This window comes from Primulina tabacum, chromosome 17 (assembly GCF_025594145.1).
Source record: "Primulina tabacum isolate GXHZ01 chromosome 17, ASM2559414v2, whole genome shotgun sequence".
NCBI lineage: Eukaryota > Viridiplantae > Streptophyta > Magnoliopsida > Lamiales > Gesneriaceae > Primulina > Primulina tabacum.
In genome coordinates, this window is record NC_134566.1 from 31,098,600 (window position 1) to 31,122,082 (window position 23,483).

General features: G+C 34.3%; 4 protein-coding genes across 5 annotated transcripts; 2 read left to right on the plus strand and 2 right to left on the minus strand.

The window, feature by feature from the left end:
- The first annotated feature begins 1,639 nt into the window (after positions 1-1,639).
- On the plus strand, positions 1,640-2,975 carry LOC142531033 (HMG-Y-related protein A-like). Its single transcript, XM_075637020.1, has 2 exons — positions 1,640-1,788; positions 2,294-2,975. Exons 1-2 carry the CDS (start codon positions 1,738-1,740, stop codon positions 2,720-2,722), a joined length of 480 nt encoding a protein of 159 aa, XP_075493135.1. The 5' UTR covers positions 1,640-1,737; the 3' UTR covers positions 2,723-2,975.
- Positions 2,976-4,902: 1,927 nt separating this feature from the next.
- On the minus strand, positions 4,903-9,898 carry LOC142530832 (transmembrane 9 superfamily member 3). Its single transcript, XM_075636682.1, has 7 exons — positions 9,612-9,898; positions 8,693-8,733; positions 7,991-8,576; positions 7,769-7,906; positions 7,508-7,664; positions 5,913-6,397; positions 4,903-5,291 (listed from the first exon to the last, which is right to left on the minus strand). The coding sequence occupies exons 1-7, from the start codon at positions 9,755-9,757 to the stop codon at positions 5,072-5,074; spliced, it is 1,773 nt and encodes a 590-aa protein (XP_075492797.1). The 5' UTR covers positions 9,758-9,898; the 3' UTR covers positions 4,903-5,071.
- A 1,785-nt stretch (positions 9,899-11,683) lies between these two features.
- Positions 11,684-12,654, minus strand: LOC142531565 (ubiquitin domain-containing protein 7SL RNA1-like). The gene has a single exon (XM_075637742.1). It carries the CDS (start codon positions 12,607-12,609, stop codon positions 11,815-11,817), a length of 795 nt encoding a protein of 264 aa, XP_075493857.1. The 5' UTR covers positions 12,610-12,654; the 3' UTR covers positions 11,684-11,814.
- Positions 12,655-13,908: 1,254 nt separating this feature from the next.
- Positions 13,909-16,897, plus strand: LOC142531286 (uncharacterized). Of its 2 annotated transcripts, none has more exons than XR_012816247.1 (3): positions 13,909-14,260; positions 15,165-15,562; positions 16,466-16,897. XR_012816247.1 is itself a non-coding variant. In XM_075637382.1 (3 exons), the coding sequence occupies exons 1-3, from the start codon at positions 13,961-13,963 to the stop codon at positions 16,615-16,617; spliced, it is 690 nt and encodes a 229-aa protein (XP_075493497.1). In that variant the 5' UTR covers positions 13,909-13,960; the 3' UTR covers positions 16,618-16,897. The 2 variants fall into 2 exon arrangements, 1 of the variants encoding a protein (XP_075493497.1); XM_075637382.1 differs by having other exon boundaries at positions 15,165-15,402.
- The last annotated feature ends 6,586 nt before the right edge of the window (positions 16,898-23,483 follow it).

Below are 23,483 nucleotides of genomic sequence, written 5' to 3' on the forward strand. Positions count from 1 at the left end.
TCCTTCAACATCTGCGCACAATATCACACATAAAGTACTTTCAAGTTTTTTTCTACATATCCACGTAGGTGTATACTACATTAAAAGTATTACTCTTGATGCATGTTATACAAGATATTCGCGCGAATATCTTGTATAATACTCCCGGTGAGTCACGATATCGGCTAGTCACATTTAAGTGCGGATGAACGGAAGATATAGATGTGTTCCCCCTCTGCTCGGCCTCGTTCCAGAGCACGGAAGGGTTGGTCTTGGCTGAAACATCAGAGTTAAGGCAAACAAAAACAGGGCCAAGCAGCTTTTTCCAGTATTCTGCTTCCTAAAATTTGGGAGCAATATCTTCCACCCCCCATAATGCGGGCTACTAAATACCTACGGGTACAAATTTTTTTTCAAAAAAAAACAATTCAAACTTTCATCCCTCACCATCGAGTTATTGTAGAAGTTGGTGTAAAACAAAGTACTTACAGGAAGCATAGTGGATCCGACAAGGGAGGTGAGCTCTTGCTTTAAAGGGCCTCCCGTTTCTGAAACAAATGCACTCCATTGGATTGCATGACATCTTCAATGCCACCTTCTGTAATATCTATGAAACTATTCAAATCCACGCAAAAATATTATTTCCTGGGGTTGTATTGTTCCCATTCTTAATTTTATTGTGGAGAAAAATAAATTTGTATGATTGCATGGGTACGTTTTGGTTTCATTTTATTTCGTAAAAATATAAATTTAAGTAGCAAATGAATTTTGTTTATATCTGTACTATTTTATTAAGTTTGAGATACTTAGAGTAACTAATTTTGGTGTCATGGTCTGTTTTAATAATTATATATATTAATAAAATATTAAAAATTTAATGTAAATTATATATAGTTTAGTGGATAGAGTTATTGTTTCTTAAAAATTAAGTCATATGTTCAATTCTCATTGATGCCATTTTTTTTCTATTTATTTTTTAATTTATATATCAAAATTACAGTGTAGTCCCTCACTATTTCTTATAATTATATTTTGATCCTCATTTAAATATAAACTAAATAAATTATAAATAAAATATTATAAAAGCACGAAACGCGTGCGTCGATGCACTAGTATATATAATATACACACACAATCATATCCAGGAAAAAAAATAAAATTAGTTATAGTGTATAACTACAAATTCCTAAGAACAATTTATTTTCTAAATTTAATAATGGGATTAAAATGAGAAAATCACATATTTAAATACATGAACGTCACATTTCTTAATTTATTGGAGCTTTGTACAAAAAAAAATAATGTTTTCTCTCGAGAAATACTCTGATAAAAAAAAAGTTTTATATAATACTCTTCCCCTCCCTCCAGCAAACCACCACCCCCCCCCCCCCCCCCTCCCCCACTCCTCCTCTCTCTCTGTACCCGTCCATGTCATCGATTCTCGTGAAACCATTTCGACGCATTTCATCAGTTGATCATCACGACCTTTACGCAAATCTCAACCGTCCATTGCCTCTCAAAAGCAGCACAAATTTTTTTTTTTAAAAAAAACTATTTTTACTTGAAGCGTACTTTATTTTATTTTATTATTTTTTTAAAAAAATAATTATCCTACTTTATTTATTTTATTCATATTTCACGTATTAAAACCCTCGTAATAATTTTGTCGACAAGTTCTTTCAAACAGATTTCTTTCACTGTAAAGCTGACCCTTTCGTCTGTTTGCTTTTTCTCTCCAACTTCAAAGCTTTTGCTTCAATGGCAACCGAGGAGCTCGGCAAACCACCGTCACTGCCTTCATACCCGCAGGTGAAAGTGTCGAGTTCCGTACTCTTACGCTTTTGCTTCTTAATTTTTTAAAAAATATACTTTTCTTCCTGCTTATAATATTTTCTTGAATAATTTGTTGATTCTTTTGTTTTGGGAAGAATGTTGGCGATTCTCATGTTTTTGGAGAACCCCATTTTTTGGATTGTTCTTGGAACCATCATTTTGTGTTTTCGAGTGTTTTTTTATTTGCACTTGGGGTAATTATGAATGTATGTGCATATGCATGCACTTCTACCCGAATCTTGGTTATGATTACTCAATATTTCGTAAAGAAATGGATTTTAGATCTTATGTCCTGGCTTGAAAATGGTGCTCAACTTTTTAGGGAAAAGAAGGACCTTTAATTTGTATGAAGTTTGAGTGTTCATGAAGATTTCAACTTTTGTACCTTTCTGATTGTACTATCATGTCGTTGCACTTATGGAAGTGAAAAATTGTTCAGAGATATTGCTAACATAAGGGATTTTGATTTTCATCTTCTCAGATGATTATGGAAGCACTGGATGCCCTGCAACAAGGAGGAGCAAACAAGTCATCTATAACGAAATTCATGGAGTCGAAATACGGAGAAATGCCAGCTGGGCATGCTAATTTGCTATCGGATCACCTGAACAGAATGAAAGACAATGGGGAGCTTCTACTGATCAAGAACAACTACATCAAGGCGGGTCCTGATGCCCCGCCCAAACGTGGTCGTGGCAGGCCTTCGAAGCCGAAAGATCCTTTACCGGAAGGGGCTGTCCCTGCTCCTCCTCGACCACGGGGCCGCCCAAGAAAAGATCCCAATGCGCCTCCTGCCCCCAAGAAACCAAAGCTTCCACCAGGGCCACCAAGCCTTTCCAAGTCTGGAAAACCAAGGGGGCGGCCAAGAAAGGTGAATCCCGAGCTGATGCAGAATGGTGTAGAGGCTTGAGGAAATTTGCAGGTTGACTTGTTCTGGTTCTTTAACTTTAGATGTTTATGTACTTCAATAGCTGTTTTAATTGGAGGATGGTTCTAGATGTCCATGTTTATGTGTTGTGTATTAGGCAATGGTTAGTGTACATCAGGTACGTTCTTGTTTAATTATAGTTGTTTTAATAGGAGAGAGATCCAGTGCAGCAGTTTATGGGGTTGACTTGGTTTTATGATTTTTGTACTCGTGATGAATTTAATGTCTTTCTTGACGCTGTTGCTTGTGGATCAGGTTTGTCTTAATCCAAGGAATAGTTCTTTGATGATCCTACAAAATAAATCAGTGCAAGTAAATGGTAATCTTGTTGTGATGGATGTTGAATTTCAAAATTTCTAGCCATACAATATATTAAATTTGGATTAGAATGTTAAAAATTGTTTTGTTTTGTATTGTTTTGTTGTCGTGGCATGGCATCGATCTTGGGAACTAAAAATTTTCTATTTGCAAGAATCGCTGTTTGAAGTTTGTTTTAAGCTAATGGGATTGTGGTTTCAAAAGTTCTGGACATTTATGTGCTTATGGTTTCCTTGGACAAGAACATTCCTTTGTAAGGTGCTGTGCACTTTGGTCCACCATGGAATCTTGATTGCCAATAAGCATTAAATGAAGATTTCAAATTTTGAAGCCTTTTGTTTTTACATGTGAAGTAGATATTTGTCTAGCGTCATGTCGTTTATGTTTCAGTTTTCTGTCGTCCACATTTGATCCTCCGCAAAGATAGCCGATAGGAACAAAATCGATTATGGAATGTTTGATTTCATTGTAGTACAAATATCATAATTCGGGATCAACTATGGAATGATTGATTTCATTTTAGTAAGAAAATTTATATAATAATAATTTGATTATTGAAAAACTTTTCTATGTAGACAAATAAATTTACTTTTTCAACAAATTATCATGGATCAACATGATATGAAAACCAGCGGGAATGTAGATGAACAACCTAGCACATGAATTTCAGCGAGCTCTAATTATAACAAGTTTAACTTCAGGCTTTAGTTCTTAAGTTGATGTGCAGCTCGTGAACTTGAATAGCCACTTAATGAGCTCAGCTTGAGCCTTTCGATGTGCAGCTCGTGAACTTGAACTTGAACTTGGGGTTCGCTTATCAAAGGGCTCAAGCTGCAAGCTCGAATAGAGCTTATATATATATACTCAGCTCATATATGAGATAAGGTAAATTTATCAAAAACCAGAAGTCCGAGCACAAATCAAGCCAACCCAACAAGATAAACGGCAAGCCTTAAATCCCTGCTAGTTGGGCTCTGACAAATCTCAAACACAGACCTTTCAAAGACCATCAGATTTCTATCTTGGAATAAGGCAGTGAAAGCGGCATTAGGTTCAAAGAAACGCGTTCCAGTGGTAGCAAATCTGGGTATTGCAAAATGAAAGAAAAGATTCTTAATTAATATTTGTCTTTTATTTAAAATAAAAAAATAAAAGTTTTGTATTTATAGACTAATTTGACTTGATCTAATAATAAGATTTACTCTTAGATTTAGTTGACCTAATCTAATATTAGTATTTATCTACTGTGATTTGTTTTTTGCATTAATCTCTAAGATATAATATCTTAGAATTGAACAAAGTCTTATTCTTAATAAACTCTTGTTTCTATTTTTTAAGATTTTCTTATTAAGAGAAGATAATTAGGTCTCTTGAGAGAAGAAGAGACGACTTGGAGGAGATTTTTACGCAGCTGCTGTAGTTTTTCTTTGAACGTATACGACGTTCAGAGTTGGAGATAATATTAGTGCTGAAGAATTTAAGTGATCGACTCACGTTTATGTCGTGTTACTGATTGGTGTTGAAAACACGTGAAGAACATCACAGACGTAAAATGTTGATCGAAGAGTGTTCTTATGTTGTTTTTAAACAAATTTGGTTTATGTATCTAATTTTAATTTTGGTTTATTTTGATGCATTATAATTCTTTGGAATATCAAAGAATTTGATTTTATCATTTTCACTAGTATTATTTTGGTGTAAACAATCACATATTTTTTTAGTTAATTTTTGTCATGAAGCATTGCACAAGTATTCGTACACAATACTTGTGCATAATTTAAATTTGGTCTCTATTTATTCAAGTTATACTTATGTGTTAAATATTAATTTTCTGTATGTTTATGACAACTAACAGAGATAAGTAACCTTTGAAGAGTGACTCTGTAAGACGGCACTACAATCTCCCATTTGAGAAGGCCCATAGTCCTCAAAATTACTCGTTCATTGTAAATTGACTTACAATAGTTATCAAACATTACGTAGAACGACACGGTCCAATGACTCAACTTACAGCTACTCGCATTTGATCGAGCGGTAAATGTGTCTGACAAAAAACAGTGCTGCACGGAATCCGACTGTCCCCAGCATAAGGAAGAAGCCGTAGCAAACACAAGCCATGTACCCAAAGAAAAATGAAGTTTGCATAAAGCCAGACATGTCTGAACGTGCATAAAAGTAATACAAGCAGTATCCATATATGAACAGCCCAGTAGATCCACCACACAGAAAGGACCTGCAAAATTATCCCATCAATCAAATCAGTAAGTTTCTCGATAGGTAAGAAAATAAGGTAAGATAATTTAGATGAGGCTCTCACGAGGTAATCTCATGAATAATTCACGCACAAGTAGGTTGATATAAAATAATAATTCAGGTTAATCGAGTAGAAATCCTTATACAATGACGAGACCTAATAATACGGAGAAACCACCAAAATCAACCCTAAAATATTCGTTCAATCACGTGGATGAGAAAAATGAATGATAAATGAGATTCACAAAACATGATACAGGGTTTCCTCACATTTCATATTATCGGTGGTATCAAGACGAGTTTAGGGTATCCCCATGTATCGAGTTAGTAATGAATAGTGAAGCATTTAAATCTTCTTAATAGTATAAAAATAGGGTTCATATGGATAAACCTAAAAAAGTAGTTTGAACTTTGATCACACGGTCACATCTAAACTGATGCGCTATTCTAGAGAACTAACATGATTTACATATCAACGAGCACTATTTAGCTGTGGCTGATTAGATCTGACTTTAGCAATTGATGCGTATAAGCATAAAGGATAACAAATCCCAGTAATAAATATAACAAAAAACCTGAAAACAAAGAAAGCATGTTATACCTCCACCACCATTCATGGTCCTCAGCAGCGAGCTGGAAATAAGTCAATGCCACAGTGATAAAGGCTGTAACGATCAAAAGGATGATGAAGACTATAAATAAAATACTATAGATGGTGTAAATCCTATGGCCCCATATACTGGCAAATATGTAATAGAGTTCAATGTATATGGCACTGAAAGGCAAGAATCCAGCCATAGCCATCTGAGGCAGAGTCCCACGATACCAGGGTAGAGATGGTATCTCTCTGGGATATTTTGTGGTGCGACACGGAGCTTGGAATTCGGCCTTGCTATTCTTTCCAGCAATCCCTCCCAAGACTAACAATGGTGATGTCACAAGAGCCCATATAAGAAAGATGACAACAATGGTACCAAATGGCAGTGCCGCTGTGGCACTGTAAGCAATTGCAACAGTATTAAGGAAGCAGAATGCAAGAAATAGTGGTCCGCAAAATAGACTTCCAGTCAACAAAAGATTCCGAACCTATAGGTTGAAAGAGGAGGCATCAGACCAACATCTTTTGAAGTCTATAACATCACAGTCTTTCTCCATTTTCTTTGTTTAATTTAATTGTAAACAAATCAAAGAGGCATTTGCCCATTAAACAAAACTAACATCAACCCAAAACAACTTGCAGGCATTAACAATCTTAATTAATCTGTAGTTCGCTTGACACTAATAGAGTCTAGCAGGCAAAATCGCAGTGATGGCCAACAAAATGGACTCTAAATGACCGGAATGAATTTTCATAGGAGGAGAGAAAAATATTAAAGCAGCTCTACCATGCAGATCTACATCCAGAATCCAAGCAAATCACACTCTCATCTATCCCACACCCCCACCAATACCTCACCCTAGCACCAGTAGATTTTTAAATAATCATTATACAAATAAATAGGTTCTTTAGTCAAACAAGCTACCCCATGTTCTAGTCAAATTGGGTCAACATAATAAAGATTAAAAAAACCACACACAAAAAAATGAAGCTGTATATCCCAATAAAGTAACTAGCATCTAGTTTGATCATTCCGTCATGAAATTCTAAGTTTAGTCACGAAAGACTAAGTTTACTTTTGTGCTCAGTATTGCAAAAAAGAACAATTTCTGGTCTGCCCAGTTTGTAAGGCTGAACAAGTTCACTCAGCACAAACTACAGGGCCTAGTGACCTAGGCTTGAACACGTCACGTTCAGAAACATGTCAATCATAGGCCCAGCAATTCCCATTGACAAGTTTAGCAACTATACCTTGTTTTAGGTAAGTTTGCAACTGTGTATCCCTTATTCAGTTAAGTAGACTGAAGGTTGAATGGATCAACTAAGTCACAATGAGTCAATATTGATGCAAATCCTTACTGGACGCCTAAACAGTAACATCTAATATGTGACTAACAAATCAACATTGTAAGGCATGCAATAATAACAATAAATCCTTGAAATTAAAAGATAAAGTTTCTTCTTCTAATATTTAATCGGTTACATATATTTACTACTACACATATTTCAGTTAGATTTTAATCTGTGCTAATGTCATTAAACTGATCGTATAGCTGAATCAAAGTCAATTTCAAAAGGACACGGAAACCCTTACATACCCAGTTTTTCCCTTCCAGTTGGCCATAGAAAGAGGCAGCCGTATAGCCAGCGATCCCTGATGTAAGTGCATAAATGACAACCAAAGCAGTGAATAGAGCTCCACGATTGTAAGGATAAAATACACCAACCAATGCAAGTATGAAAATGAACACAGTGCTGCGGAGAATATAAACAAACACAAGATTTCAACATTTTGTGATAAACAATCTGAAACTGATCCTTAAGTATGAGAGAAGAATGCACCTAATTGATATACTTACAGAGTAAACAGCTGGCTGCCAGAACCAACGCATGCAGCGAACAAAGATTTGTACTTGGGATACCTGAATACATCACCATGTATGTACTTCCAACCTGTTTCCTCTTGGTCATCAACTGCCTCCTCATCATGAGCATACCTTTACAAGGATAGAATAATAAAAACAACATTCAACACGAAAAATATTCTAACTCCGAGAATTTGATAACTAGAATGTGCTCACTTGACAAAATCATTCTTAAGAACTCGCATGAGAATAGTAGCGAGAAAACCAGTCAGAAGAAGAACTGTCACACACGAATTGATTATTGAGAACCAATGTATTTCCAAGTGACGAGGCTGTGAAGAAGACTGTGAATACTTTTCCATTCTCTTCTCAAAAGGAGTGTCTGTTTCCTTCCATTTTACAGAGTACATGAACTCAACATCAACTTCCTTATCCTCAGTTACATCTACAAGGGCATTAGGGTCAGCTCGTGCATTTATTTCAATCACACGATCCTTATTGTAGAATATTTCAAAATGAAGATGCTTGAATAGATGATATTTGAAGTCGCTGGGATCAGATTTTCCTTCTTTATCAACTTTCCCCAAGAAACCCCAGAGGGGTAAGTCATCATAGTACATTTGGAAATAGTAGTCTTTTGATATCGCACTTCTGAATTTCGAAACTTCGTCCTTAGTTAACTTCTGTTTGCAAACAACTTCAGAGTCTCTATCTTGCAAAAAATCTAGCTTATATGGGGCACTGACAAGTCGATCGCCATTCAAAACTTCCCCCAGGGCTTCTTTCTTCTCTTGCACGTCACCTACCAAGGAGATTCCACCAAAAACAAGATATTAGTTCATAAAAACATTTCCAACCAGTTAATCTTTGCAAATCATAATTAAAGAAAACAAAGAAATTAAATGATAAGAAGCAAACCTGGGGAACAGAAAGGAAGATCAAAGTAGCGGTATGTTTCACTGGCACAAGAAACAAATATATCAGTCACTGATGCATCATAATAATAAAATAGTTTTTATATTTACATATTTTCCCAATCAAACTCCACTCAGAAGTCAGAACGTTGACAAAATGAAGAATAATGATCATGTATTGGAGCACTGCACAAATCATAGCTTCCAAAGTGTTTTCACCTATATTTTGATTGGAGACAGTGTATGCTTTAAATACAATATTGGCTTTTCCTAACAAATAAATGACAATGTAATCATTCAAAACTCATTTTCATTTTCATAGCTACCTCCTGTTTAAGAGATTCCATAGAACTCGTCTATTTTCTGCGCCCACGAAGTTATTAAACTTCAGGAACAGTGATAACTGATGAATAAAGAGAAGGCCTCTTTATGATCAATCCAGGAATTGATCTCGATCCCACGGCAATGCAGTGAAATAGAAACCAAATCCAAAAGAACAAAAAATAAAATCCATTAGGAAGCCTACAAAATCAAATCTTGCAGCAGATTCCGCAACTCAATACAAATGCACAAACCGTAAGCATATTCTCATGCAAATGCAATCAACGGAAAATTGACGGGGCAAAATAATCCATCAATGAAAAATCAGAAGAATACCTTCCTTAACAAAAGAAGTCGGTCCAACTTAATAAACAATCTAAATCCAACAATGTCAGTCACCAACAACAAGATCCTACTCCACTCCAACCTAACAAACCCCAAAAACTCAATCGATACAAATTAACGCCAATTTCCCAACCCCAGAGCAAAACGGTGATCAAATCCCCGAAAAGAAGACCAATAACAGATCGCACAAACCCAATACAAATAACCCACAAGGATGCCGAAAAGATAACTAATCAATCAGAAATAAGGGGTTTCACCTAGGATTATGAAATGGCCCGACTTTATTAGCATAGAGCGGCACCGGATCTCGGAGTTTGTACTTGTGATCTGACGCATCGGACCTCACCGTGACCACGGCGCACAGCAGGAGCAAAACGACGGCGAACCAAGCCCCTCTCTCCATTTTCACGCGAGCGTATTCGAAGGAGGATCGCAAGATTTCGATGTTGAGATAGTGAACTAGCGAGTTGACAAAGGAGATCTCGATATATGGCGAATCAGAGGGTTGCTTCGGTATTTCTCATTCAGAAGAGTTGACAAAAACATAGGGACTCATCAACGGAATTAGGCAGGTGAGTAACACTTCGGAACCCCTCGGTTGTTCACTTAGCAAACCATTTTCTTTTACAAATTTTAATTTTATTCTATACTTTATTATTAAAGATAAGATTTCATATTCATAACTTGTATTTATTGATATGACACGTAATCTTTGTTGAGTATATCTCTTATGAGACGGTCTCACAAATTTTTATCTGTGAGATGTGTCAACTCTACCGATATTCACAATAAAAAGTAATACTCTTAGTATAAAAAGTAATATTTTTTCATGGATGACCCAAATAAGATATCTGTCTCACAAAATACGACCCGTGAGACTGTCTCACACAAATTTTTGTCATCTTTGTTAGTTAATTTTACCGGTATATGTGTATTAATAATTTTCATTAATCTATTTATTTTTTTCTGATTTTTTCTCAAACTTATCTCTAGTTTATCTCAAACTTAAAACTATTTTAGTATATATTATCTAATTTTTAATTTATAAATATCACATCTTAATAAAATACATATATTTTTTACACAAAATTTGTCACACAAACAAACTTTATAGGAGATATTCATAATATTTATCGTGAAAAAAAGTGAGATGCCTTAAATTCGAGTTGTTAAATATTTTTGGTCGAATCTGATTTAAATTGTAGCTTAAGTTCAAGTTCGACTCGAAATATTTAAACATGATCATTATTCAATTTATTACTCGAAAATAAGAGTTTAATATATCATATATATTAAATTTCATAAAATATTAAAATTAGTAAATGACTCGAGAAATATCAAACAAAATAATTTCGTCCATGGAGCACCTCTTCGCAATACGTAATATTTATTATATGCTTGATTGATGGATTTCATTTGTAAAGATACGTGAATTTCAAATGACTCATATTTTGGATCATTGATGTATTTTAGTTGGAAAGATAGATTTAATGGATGAATTTCAAATTACACGTGTTTTGAATGTATTTTAAAAATTGTCACAATCTATCTATCTATTATATTCAATTTGGTGAATTAATTTTCCAGAAATATCATTAAATCCTTATTTTATTTTGAACTCCCCTTAAACTTATCTCCAATAATATCATATCACTAATCCATGGTAGGTTATGAACCACCATATCTATAATAAATATCATCCTATTTAATATTTCAAATATTTTGTTTTGATATGTGATTATCAGTCTTTAACTAAGCAAAATTTTATAAAACAAACATTTATTAAACTTATAATATATATATATATATATATATATAAACTGAGATTGTTACATATTGCGTACAATATTTACTATTTAAATTATATAAATTGTTATTTGTAATTTACTTTAATTTTATCTATTTAGACGTCAATTTGAAATTCAACATTTCATTTTCATCAATCAAGCATGACCTAAAAAACACGATGAATTTTTTTATTATAGTTCCATCGATTCACATGTTTTAGGTCACCATATAGATCATTAAAAATAGACAAAAACTTGTCTGAGACGGTCTCACGGGTCGTATTTTGTGAGACAAATATTTTATTTGGGTCATCCATGAAAAAATATTATTTTTTATGCTAAGAGTATTATTTTTTATTATGAATATTGGTAGGGTTGACCGTTTCACAGATAAATATTCGTGAGACCGTCTCACAAGATACCTACTCTTAAAAATACTAACATATTACACACGATAATTTTTAAATATAACAACCATTAATCATAAAACTAGTGCAAGAGATTGAAACGATAGTAAGAGTTCTCCTTTCTGTATCAAAGAATATGGCTAATGTCGACATTTACATCGCAAAAATCTCAGGAAAAAAAAAATAATTCAAACCACATTCTCTGAAAAATCACAGATCATTACCCGAGCAAAAACCTTTTTTTTTTTTTTTCAAAATCAAAAAAGTCAAGATCCACCGGAAACACTCCCACTAAAGATCTCGATTGTATCCTCTTTCCCAACATGATGCCACCTGAAAGACTTATCATCATCCATCACATTTTGTTTGTAGATAAAGAAATACCCGTCTTTGGGAAGATCAAGCTGCATTTCTTCTTCCAGCTTCTGCAACTTTGGCCTCAGCTCGCCAACATCTTCCCACGGATTAACTTCCAACGTGACTCTCTTATTGCCATGTTTAGTGAGGACGAAGATCTTCAACTTCCGCGGTCTAGTCACAGCATGCACAGATGACCCCGTTGAAGTGGTTTCCGGAGATGCCTGGACGAGGACGTTGAGTTCTGAATTATCGGCAAGCCCGCAATCTTGAAGGGATCGACGATCATGCAACTCGAACCCATTCGCATGGATAACAAGTCTACTTACCGGGATGCCTTCAATCTCCTGGATTCTCTCTTTCAACCCTCGAATGCTTTCGGCAACATTCATTCTAACCGTGATCCCAACCTTGGAAGCCGGCATCTTCAGAACGAGGTGGATCTTGGACGACGAAAGGCTTTCGTCGTTCACGACGTTGGGATCCGGAGCGATCAGCAGCTCGATCCGGGATCGATCAAGGATTTCGGAATAGTGTACATTGAGTTCATCTTTCAGGACGTCGCCGTTGAAACTTAGGGTTTGCCTGGCTACAGGGATTCCTTGATATTTTTCAACCTTTTCCTTGATTTCCAGCACCGTATCGAAGTAGCTCACTTCTATGAAGAAAGGTTTGCCTCTATTTGGTACGAAGAACAGATCCATCAATCCTTCATTGATGAAGAAATTTGTGTGATTTGCTGGGGAACAGAGCTTTATCTGGCAGTTGAAAGAGATCGAATTGGACAGGTATATATATGCATGGTTGCAACAGACCCCGAGATTAATGGACGAGTTAACAGATAGATATAGATATAGATTGCAGCGTTTCAGTAATATCACCTGCCAAAAGAGAAGATGTTATACTACTAAATTACAATTTAATCAATTAAATGTTTATATATATTATGGTAATGGTATCGTGATTTTGGATTTTTTCAAGAAATTATGTATCAAATTATATTTTATTTTAAATTTTTTAGAATTATTATATTTGATATTATATACTAAACGATAAATTTAATTTGAAAAGTACTACTGCTAACGAAGATATGATTCTTTCACTTTGTTTCCACTATCAATTCTCACTATATTACAAGTCAATCAGACTTATTTCTGACTACTTTTATGCTATTTGAATATGACCAGGTCTCTTGTGAAACAGTCTCACGAATCTTTATTTATGAAATGGATCAATCCTACCGATGTTCACAATAAAAAGCCATATTTTTAGCATAAAAAGTAATATTTTTTCATGAATGACCCAAATAAGAGATGCGTATCACAAAATACGGTCCGTAATTTGACAAATTTAATTAGTGCGATTTTCAATGTGTAATATTTGTTATGTTATTTACAATTTCTAGAATAAAGTGCATTCAAATAAAATGGACTAAATAGCTTATTGTTGTATTTATTAAGACATAATCAAGTTAGATTTGCGGATCAAATTGTGGACATCGTTATTCAAATTGTCAAATGTATATTGACTTGTATTTTTATTTTCGTCATTTAACTTATTAAATATAGGTAAAAATTTGTGTGAGACGGTCTCACAGGTCGTATTTTGTGAATTTGGGTCATCCATGTAAAAATATTACGTTTTATTGTGAATATCGGTATGATTGACCCGTCTAACAAATAAAGATTCGTGAGATCGTCTCACAAGAGACCTACTTCAAATATATATCTTCGTCCGTAAATTAATTTTTTTACTAGTTTTTAATCTTTTATTATGATGCACGTAGAAAGTAATTGTTCGACGGTGCAGTTGGACCCATAAAATTTATAATGTTTAGATATTTAATTATTATTTAAATAAATAAAATATGCCACGTGACGAGAAGATTCAAGAACATAGGAGATGAATAAACGTCCCATGATCTTCAACGACGTGTTCCGATTTCATCTCTCAGACATCGCAAAACCAAAATTCAACCCAAATGGAATCGATCCTCCACTGATGATCCTTGATTATTAGTCTCCAGATATCCACGCAGCGACTGTGAGAAAAAATATGACGGAGTACGATGATGTTAAAACGCCCAATGGGATCTCGATTGGTGGTGAAGATGCACGGGACAGTGAACAAGAAGCACCGAATTTGACCCTCTACACAGTTGTCAACCGTTTGATTGCTGCCATCTTCTTCCCCGATTCAGATTCTGGGTACACTTCGGTACCGCTGCTGGAGAGGATCAAAGCCTCCCTCTCCGATAATATCCCTCTGCTTTCCGACGCGTCGAGGAACTCTGCTGACCATATTCTCGCCTGGACTCGCCGCGGCAGCCCTCTCCGTGCGCTTTTCGTAGTTTCCGTGAGTATAATTGTTCCTAAGCATTCTGTATGCTGCTTTCCGGATTTGGGTACTAAATTAATGATCTTGCCCCTGTTATTGTTTAGCTAGCTTAATTCATTGATTGTCTTGCAATTTTCTAGTGAGAAGCTATCAGGACTCGTGATTTTCCTTTTATGAGAATGGGTTCGTTGCATTTTACTCCCTCAGACCATGACTCGTGACGACTTTCCCATTCGCTTCATTAATTGTATCAGATTGCCGCTCCATTTAGTCAACCACTACCATCTAATCTGTTTTGCAGTCATTGTTCAATTTTTTGGTAAAATTACTACTTCACTAATCTAAACTTTTAAAACTGTAGATATTACAAACCTTGTAACTTTTGGCAGCCCAACAATTGATTGTTTTCATACCATTGTTTCAGCCAGAAATTGGGAGTTCTACAATATCCTTATGATATTCATATGTTTCAATTTATTATCCTTACATCATCTACACTCTATTATTTAATTCCATGAACCGAGAAGTATTTTAACATTTAAATGAGATAATAAGATTAGCTTGTCTGAGCTCATGACAATTGCTCATCTGTTTTTGCTTCATTTGGTATTTTCTATCAAAGCTTCATTCAACAAGTAAGCTTATGATAGGATTCTGGAGCTGGTGTTCTTATGTAGACTTCATTCGTGTGAAAGTCTTCATCACGACTTTCCTTGGTTTGATTAGATTTATACTATCTTAGAGGAAAGGCTCAATTCCCCTCCAAGTACCTGAGTTTCAGCTACATATATAAACGTTGGAGTTTCCTTAGACTCCTGTTCCCTATTGCTCGGCCGTGTTATTAAAAAAAAGTTTCATTACTTTTAGAATATGTTGTTTTATTCAGTATTATGTTTTCATTTGGGATGCTGAATTGCTGCAGGTTGGGACAATTGCTTTTCTCTCCTTGATAGGATTGTCGGTGTTTCTCCTTTTCTTTGTTGCAGCAACCTTCAATGCTGTTGTGATTTCTCTTCTTATGTCTTTAGCAGCAGCTGGAGGATTCTTGGCTCTATTCTTTACCTGCATTGCAGCCATTTATGTTGGGGCATTAGCTGTGGCTGTATTTGTCATTTCTACAACCACAATTACTGCGGTTATTGCTGTTCTTATTGCTACAGGTACTGGTACAATTCTGTTTTTGTTGTCTTTTATATTACTTTGAATAAAGCTAATGACAGCAAACAGCAAGTCTTGTTTCACACTCCTTCGGTCGTGTCTTAAGAAATAGAATGAAGCAAACTTGGGAAGATTTGTAGGTTCTGTCATGAATGCTGCCAGGTATCTACCTATACTTAGCATTTTGGAAAGTGAGGATGGCAATTCTACAAATGGCTTATTTATATAATATTAGCTATTGATCTTCTTCACTCCTGGGTAGATTATTGTAGGAAAAATCTCATAAAGCTGAAATAGGTTAAGTTAGCCCTTTCTGCCAATCATTGTGGCATCAATAGTATGTTACTTTGCCAACTTAGAATCCTCAATCAGTTCAACTATTCATATCACTGCGTGATAAATACATATGCATATACTGACCTCTCTAGCTTTTGCAAAAGCCACAAGAAGAGAAAATGGGACCTGCAATTTTTATGGCAGTGAAATGAAGCTCATGAAAAATATTCAGATTGTGATAAATGAGAACCTCAATTACATGACCATGGCATATTACATATTTGTATTTTAACTGGTAATCTGAGTTAAGTTTTTCGTATTTATGTATATTTATTTATTTCTGAATTGTTGGACACAGCATTGGTAGTTTGCCAAAATTTAGTCTCATACTCCGAGGGTAAAAACATAAATTCGGATGACAAAGTAAGGACAATTTATGAAGACAGTATTTTGTTTTGATTGTAGGAGGAGGAGAAAACATCGAAATATATGCACTCAAGTCCTCTTGAATTCTAGAGCATACGACCAGGTTTATTTGGCTAAAAAAATATTGAATTCACACAACATATAGATCATTGTAGAGAGCACACAATCAAGTTTATTATCACAGGATGACTTTACGACGTATAATATCTTACATTTGGTAACACCCGGCTTAGTTCTGTTGGATGGCTTAGTTCTGTTGGATCGAAGTTAGAACTTTACTGCAATTTCATTTGCGTTTTAATCAAAGTGAATCTGTATCTTTTTCCATGCGTGATTCATACCCATTGATCATTCTATGAACAGGTTGGATTGGATTCTTTTGGACCTTGTGGCTGGCAGCTAAGAAAAGCCTCGGTCTGGGAAAGAGATTCTTCTACATTACGGGTTCTGCAGTTTCATCTTACTCTAATAGTCGGCATGCCCCAAGCCAAAATTCATCCAAGAAAGCCGATTGAAGATCTCTTAGCCTATTATCGTGTGGATATGGATGTGCATGCAATATGTAAGATTTATCTTCGTATTGCAGTGTTCTTGATCGTGTGCCAATAATACTGCTGGTGAAATGGCTCATCTTTTTGTGTACGAAATGCGAGGGAAAAAACAGCTCTCTGTGGAGTTTTGCGCTTGATTAAAATTGTACTTGTTCCATGTTCTTTCTTAAACTTTTGTCCTTGTAAATGTGTGAACAAATATTAAGATAATTATCAACCGGCCTCTTAAGGCATGGTTTGGTTACTCGCATTCATATAAATTTGCACGATGAAATTGCGACAAGTCCACTAAATGTGAGCATGAAATACGATGAGGTCATTATTTGAGAAATAATAGGTATAAATGGAATTTAAAACTGAATTAATATCCCACTATTTTTTTACTTGTATAAATAAGTACCCATAGGATCCATTTCTTGAAATAGTGTGAAAATCTTCACAACTTTTCCAATTTTTTCAAAAGAACCACCCCACTCACACTCAAGAACCAAATGATAGGATGGAAATTCGTTATTCTGATTTAATTCATGACCTAATATAGTGGATCGAATCTAAAATTCTAATCTCAACTTTAGGAGATTTAATTAAGGGACTGATATATGATCAGCCCTGAAAAACCATGAAATTTAGTGTGTTCATTCTATGATTGTAGCTTTGTCTAGAACTGCTTCAAACGCATTGATATAAATTCTGTTGTTAAATCGGATCCTTTTCAAGCTATGCGATGGAATTTATAGATTTGATTTGCGAAAAGATTTAATGGACGAAACTCTAACTACATTTGTCATGAGTATATTTGAAATCCATCAAATTGCATAACTTGATATTAAGAGAAGTTTTTCTTGATTGTGTAACAAAACTAAGAAATTTCTGAAATACATTAATTCAAGCAACAATTAGAAATACTCAAGTTTATGATCACGAGGCCTGATTTTCTTTTTAAAAAAACGGTTTTTTTTTTTAAGTTTGGGGAATGTTACAGATGACATAATATTAAAACGGTGTAATGTTAACACAACTATTTTTTTTTTAAATAATCACAATAAAATATTATTTCATTAGGTATTAGGTCATGCTCATGTATAAACATAGTATTAATTTCTGAATTGCAATTTATTTGTATCCAGAGTTTCCCTGCGTCTCATCGGGTTAATATTCTGGCACCCATAAAGAAAAGATCAGGAAAAAGAAAATGGTAATAAAAAATAACAGAATAAGAAAAACCTTTCCTTGATAAAAATTTCAGGCATCCATATTACACAGTTATTTTACGAATAAATATATCAATTAACGAATAGAAAGAATAATTAATGAATACGTACAAGATTTCCCTGCACTAATTGTATCCTGTTTCTTTCGGCTCCTCACCCATCTACACATTTTTTTGACCTTGACAGTTAAATTATTTTTTATTAGAAAAAAAGAAACTTGTCAACCACAACTTAATCTACACTATAGAACTAACTTCTTTTATAATCACCCATTCTCTCATAGTTGTTTTAGAGTGCATCAATCCTTTTCTCGGCAACAGTTTCGACCAAAACCCTTGTTTAATATCGATGTTCTTACCTTTGTTTTGATCCATGGAACCCTCCTCTTTTCGTCTTCGCAACCCAAAGTTCATCGACCTACTCTTCTTGATGACATTTTGGTCTACATTCTTTAAAACCATTAGGGATTTTCTAGCTTTGAAGTCTAAACGACAAGTATAATTCACCACCGGAGACAAATACGAGGAGTCACTCGACGAAGATAAAGAAGAAAGATTGGAACTAGAAGAAGATGACCAAGATATTGCAAGTTTAGAGCTTCTGGTACTACTAGATACTTTCGAAAGTCTTTCTCCTAGGCAAATGGAGCAAACCCCAGGTGATTGTTTATGTTTGGGGTGCTTCTTGCAGGGCTGACTGCCCATGAAATTTCCTGGTTTCTTGTAATTTAACTTCGTAATCTTTTGTTTTCTTTCCATGTTTTTGTTCCCTTTTTTCCCCGATATCTCTTATGCTGTTTTATGTGACAAATATTTATATATACACAAAATGGGGAGGTGGGTGGGGGTTTCGATCAAAGTTCATGTGAACTTCATTGCATGTTTCCACAAAAAGTCTTTTTTGACGAGGTTTATGTCTTTGGTTTGAAAAGTCTTAAGGATGTTCAAATCTCTTTCCTAGTGTGAAGACGTTATTCTTTGTTTGGCGGCGTCAAGTCTAACCGACGACGCCGACATGCACCTTAATTCGTTTTTCTCAATTTTAAGTCACTACTAATTAGAAAAATGAATGGTCCTCTAAGTTTGCTTATTTTATATTTTTCTCCTATATTCCATTTTGAGTTTTGGTCATTATAAGCTAGATTATGTTTTGATTTTTAGCCTTTTTTCCACTGAATGCTGACGTTATATCTGCAATGCTTATGTGACAATGAGAAATGTTTTCTCATATCAGTGTTTTTCGGTGTAGCGTCAAGACTCAATGAAAAATTACTCAAAAACCAAAACATAACATAATTTACATGATCAAGACTCAAAATTGAATACTTGTATGATCAAAACACAAAACGAGCAAACATACAAGACCATTTCGACTATTTTTCCTCTTTATCTGGGTGTGCATATACTGTATTCAATTTAAGGTTCCTTTTTTTGAAAATTACGTGATCAGTTAATAATTGATACTATAGACATTTGTAGTGAGAAAATATTTGTTCAAACCCGAAAGCTTGCACTTCTATTTGACGAAATAGATTTTGTCCCGCCTCTTTAATAGAACGTGGCCGACAATTTACAAGGCAGATCTTCAAACATATCATCCCATTGTGAACTTTAATTTTTTTTTTTTACCTTATGATTATGGACAAAAATTTGTGTGAGACAGTCTCACGAGTCGTAATTTGTGAGACAGATCTCTTATTTGGGTCATCCATGAAAAAGTATTATTTTTTATGCTAAAAATATTACTTTCGATTGTGAATATCAGTAGGATTGACCCAGTCTCACAGATAAAGATTCGTGAGACCGCCTCACAAGAGACCTACTATATAATTATGTCATATTACGAGTCATGTGGTTGCCATCATCTATGGGTTCCATTATTATTTCGTAACGATATGCACAATTACATATATATTATGATATACATTATATTATATATGCTGACTAAAGAAATCAATGCATGATGTCGCAAATATATTTGTTATTGGGTCGATGAATTTGAGATAATTATTTCAAATATATCGATTTCAAATTATTCATTATCTTGTTTGGATGAACGAAAGTCAAGTGGATTTAAAATATACTACATGTTCGTCGGTAATTGTGGTGAGTGTCATTTAAGATTCATATATCGAATTCTTTCTAAAATTAAATCCATCAATTCAAAGTTTTAGTTTTATTAATTTGTTCCACTCGTTGCCATGTCTTGACATTTACAAGTTAATAATAATACAAAGAAAGGTACGAAAAAATTTCCCTATATCCAAATAAAAAATATTAATAGTAATTGATTTAATTATTTTTGCCTGACGTAGCTAGCCTCTAGCTTTTCTTGATCAAGTGGGGACTTTCCTAATAATAACGAGAAAATTATAAACTTTCAAAATTCAAGGTTCAAATAATTGCAAACGGACAGGTTAGGAGAGCTTCGGAGAAGTTGCATCATTTTCTCTTAATATTTTATATCTATATGTTTTTTAAATTATTTATCAACGTTATCTCTTGCTTATATTAAAATTTATAATCTTGTATAATTTTTCTGAAATATTTTCCCCATAATTAACTGTTCACGTTAATTCTCCTTAACTTTTGGATCCACCCCGATGTTATTTTTTTTCTTTGACTTTTCTTTGAGTTTGAGAATTATATACAAGATGTTAAATTCGCGCCTGGCCAATTCGATAAATTTTTCTTTCATAGTTGAAGTGATCATATGATTTCTTTGTTTTCATTATTCAGAACTTTTAATTCTGTAAATATATCTTTTTTATATTACTTTTTTCCAAAGAATGATTAAAAAAATTTATATTTGCGAGTCATAATTTTATTATAAGACAAACTAAATCATAATTTTCAGGTTCTCAAAACCTTGATTTCTCATTTTTATGCAGTTTCAAAATCTCTATTAACTCAACCGATGAACCCACTTAAATATCCAAATTTACTACAAATAGTGGGAAAAATAAAACCTGCAAGAGACTAGTGGTCTTGCATTGTGTGAAGAGTTTTCCATTATGGATCCATTATTAGAGTAAATGTCTTATAAATCAACGGTTGGTTAGGAAATTTATTGACTCTTGTGTAATAAATAATCTTTATTTTAATATAATTTAACTTTTTATGGTTTCATTTTGCTTTATCTGTATACTCATGTAATCTATGCAATCAGCATAGATAAAGTTCTTTATTATACTTTAATACGAATGAATCGTAATTCGATCTTAAAAATCATTTGTAAACAATGTATATTCTAAATTCTATCCTAATCGATTCAGCCGTCTAAAAATAAGGATAAATGCCGCTTTAGGTTGAGACTAGCATCTGTGATGTTGTGTACCGTGTTTAGTGGTAAGGACATAGAGATGTCCAATCATGCAGATGTGTAATCATACGATGATTGTGCTGAACAAATCTCCATCGAACTTTCCAAGTGGTTATCATTCATCGAGAGAAAAAGCATGTGGTTGTGATTGTACGTTATTAATCCTTACGACCCGGGACAACACCGAGGCTCTACATACTAGGATTGTGCTTTGACTTGTTTACCGACTTTGTGAGGATCACCAGATGGCGAGGTTGGGTGCAATTGCGAAATGTGTAGGAGCTAATGCATTGTAGTCGAGAATTCACCGCTCACCTACGGGTGTGGATATACTATGTGATCTAACGAAATAATAGTGCATGAAATCTCTGACCAGAGTATGAGATGTATATTAGAGAAAGAGTTCTTCAGTTGTGCATGCGATAATACTATGAATATTTCATGATTGTATCACATAGATAACGAATCTGATATGCAACCCTCGATGAACCAATAGTTGCAGATTCGATCGGGATATATGAGATGAATGGATTGTACTGTACGTTAATCATAACCGACTGGTCCTTGCATGCACTACCAGTGATACATAGAGAATTATGAGGCGATACTACTAGACTGCTCTTATCATGATTCGATGGGTTTAATCAGAACAATGATTTCTGACATTCTCATGACCAAATGTTGGTGCATGAAATTGGGCAAATTGGGGTAAGCCCGAATAAAGAAAAATGTCATGAATCACAAATAGTTGTGAACTCATGGCTAGCTGTATCCCTGAATCATTGAGGGTCACACAAGCACTGGATCATTTTGTTCCATTTGAGAGAATAAATTCAAGGAGTTTTTATATAAAATTATGATATTGTAAATTCAAAGAGTTGAATTATGATAATTAAATTTTGAGAGAATAAATTCAAAGAGTTGAATTAATAAGATAGTAAATTCAAAAAGTTGAATTTATGATATTTAAAATTTGGAGAAAATAAATTCAAGTAGTTGAATTTATAAAATATAAGAATTTAATATATTAAACTCAAAAGTTGAGTTTATTAAATATTAAATTAAATATATAGTGAGAGGTATGTTTGATGGGCTTGTAGGAGTACAAGTCCAACATATTAAATAATTAAAATTCTTAATGGACTTTGATTAATTAATTAAACTAGTTGGACTAGTCTAATTGATTAATCAAGCCCATTAAAATTAATTATGGAGCCTAAATATTATATTATGAAAATTAGATCATGAAGGCATGGTTTAAGTAGGAGACTTGAAACCCTAGCCTCCATTCATTCCAAGAGTTTCGAAATTTCCTCACCCCTCTCCCCCAAGATTTCGGCCACCCTTAAAGAAAGTTCAGGGTTTGAGCCGCATCTCGAGTTTTTTATCTCAATGAAAATTTCATCTAAATATTATAGTGTTATTTAGAAGAGAAACTAATCTTCTAGTCGTAAACCGGATTGAGAGATTGAAAAAAGGAGACTTGAAGAACGTACGTAGATATTTACAACAAGAGCTACGTCGCTTATACTGGCGTAGTTGGAGCCAAGTGAGAATTCACTAAAAGTATATTACTAAATATCATATGTATCCTGTCACGCCCCGGGACACGGGTTGGTTGACACCGGCGTTGCTCTCAAATTTACATTCGAAAACAACCAGCCTCAGAAGTACAAAATTCAGAAACCAGTATTTTTATTCATAATACGAAATAATTCATTGTCTGATACAAACTCGAATCACTAATGTTTTACAGCGGAAATGTAAAACAGACATAACATTGCTTCTACAGATGCAGCGGAAAACATAATTTAAAACTGAGAATAACAGTCTTCTTCTTCACCATCCCCAAAACTGATTCTGCTCCTCTTCTTCTAACATTTCTTCATCGTTCTTATCTGAGATAGTTTTGGTGGGTGAGTGATATGGTTGTCACTCAGTAAGCAGGGGCAGGAATAACTCCCAATTTCGAAATCGTTTTCAACAGAAACAGTAATACAATAATATACAGAAACTTTTTATTTCAGAACAGAAATCAGTATTCAGAAATCATTAATCAGAAATTAGTATTCAGAAATCAGTATTCGGTAATCAATAATCAGAAATTTATCAAGTAAGCACTGAGCACGTTCGTGAATTTCATGGCTAAACAGATATCAGTCCCCTATATGTTCTCTCCTCTAAGGGGTGAGGACAATAATCAGTAATCAGTAATGTCCAGAATATATATTCTACCATTAGTTCACTAGGTTTCAGTGCTTCAAAATTCAGATATCAGAAACCGATCATACAGAAACT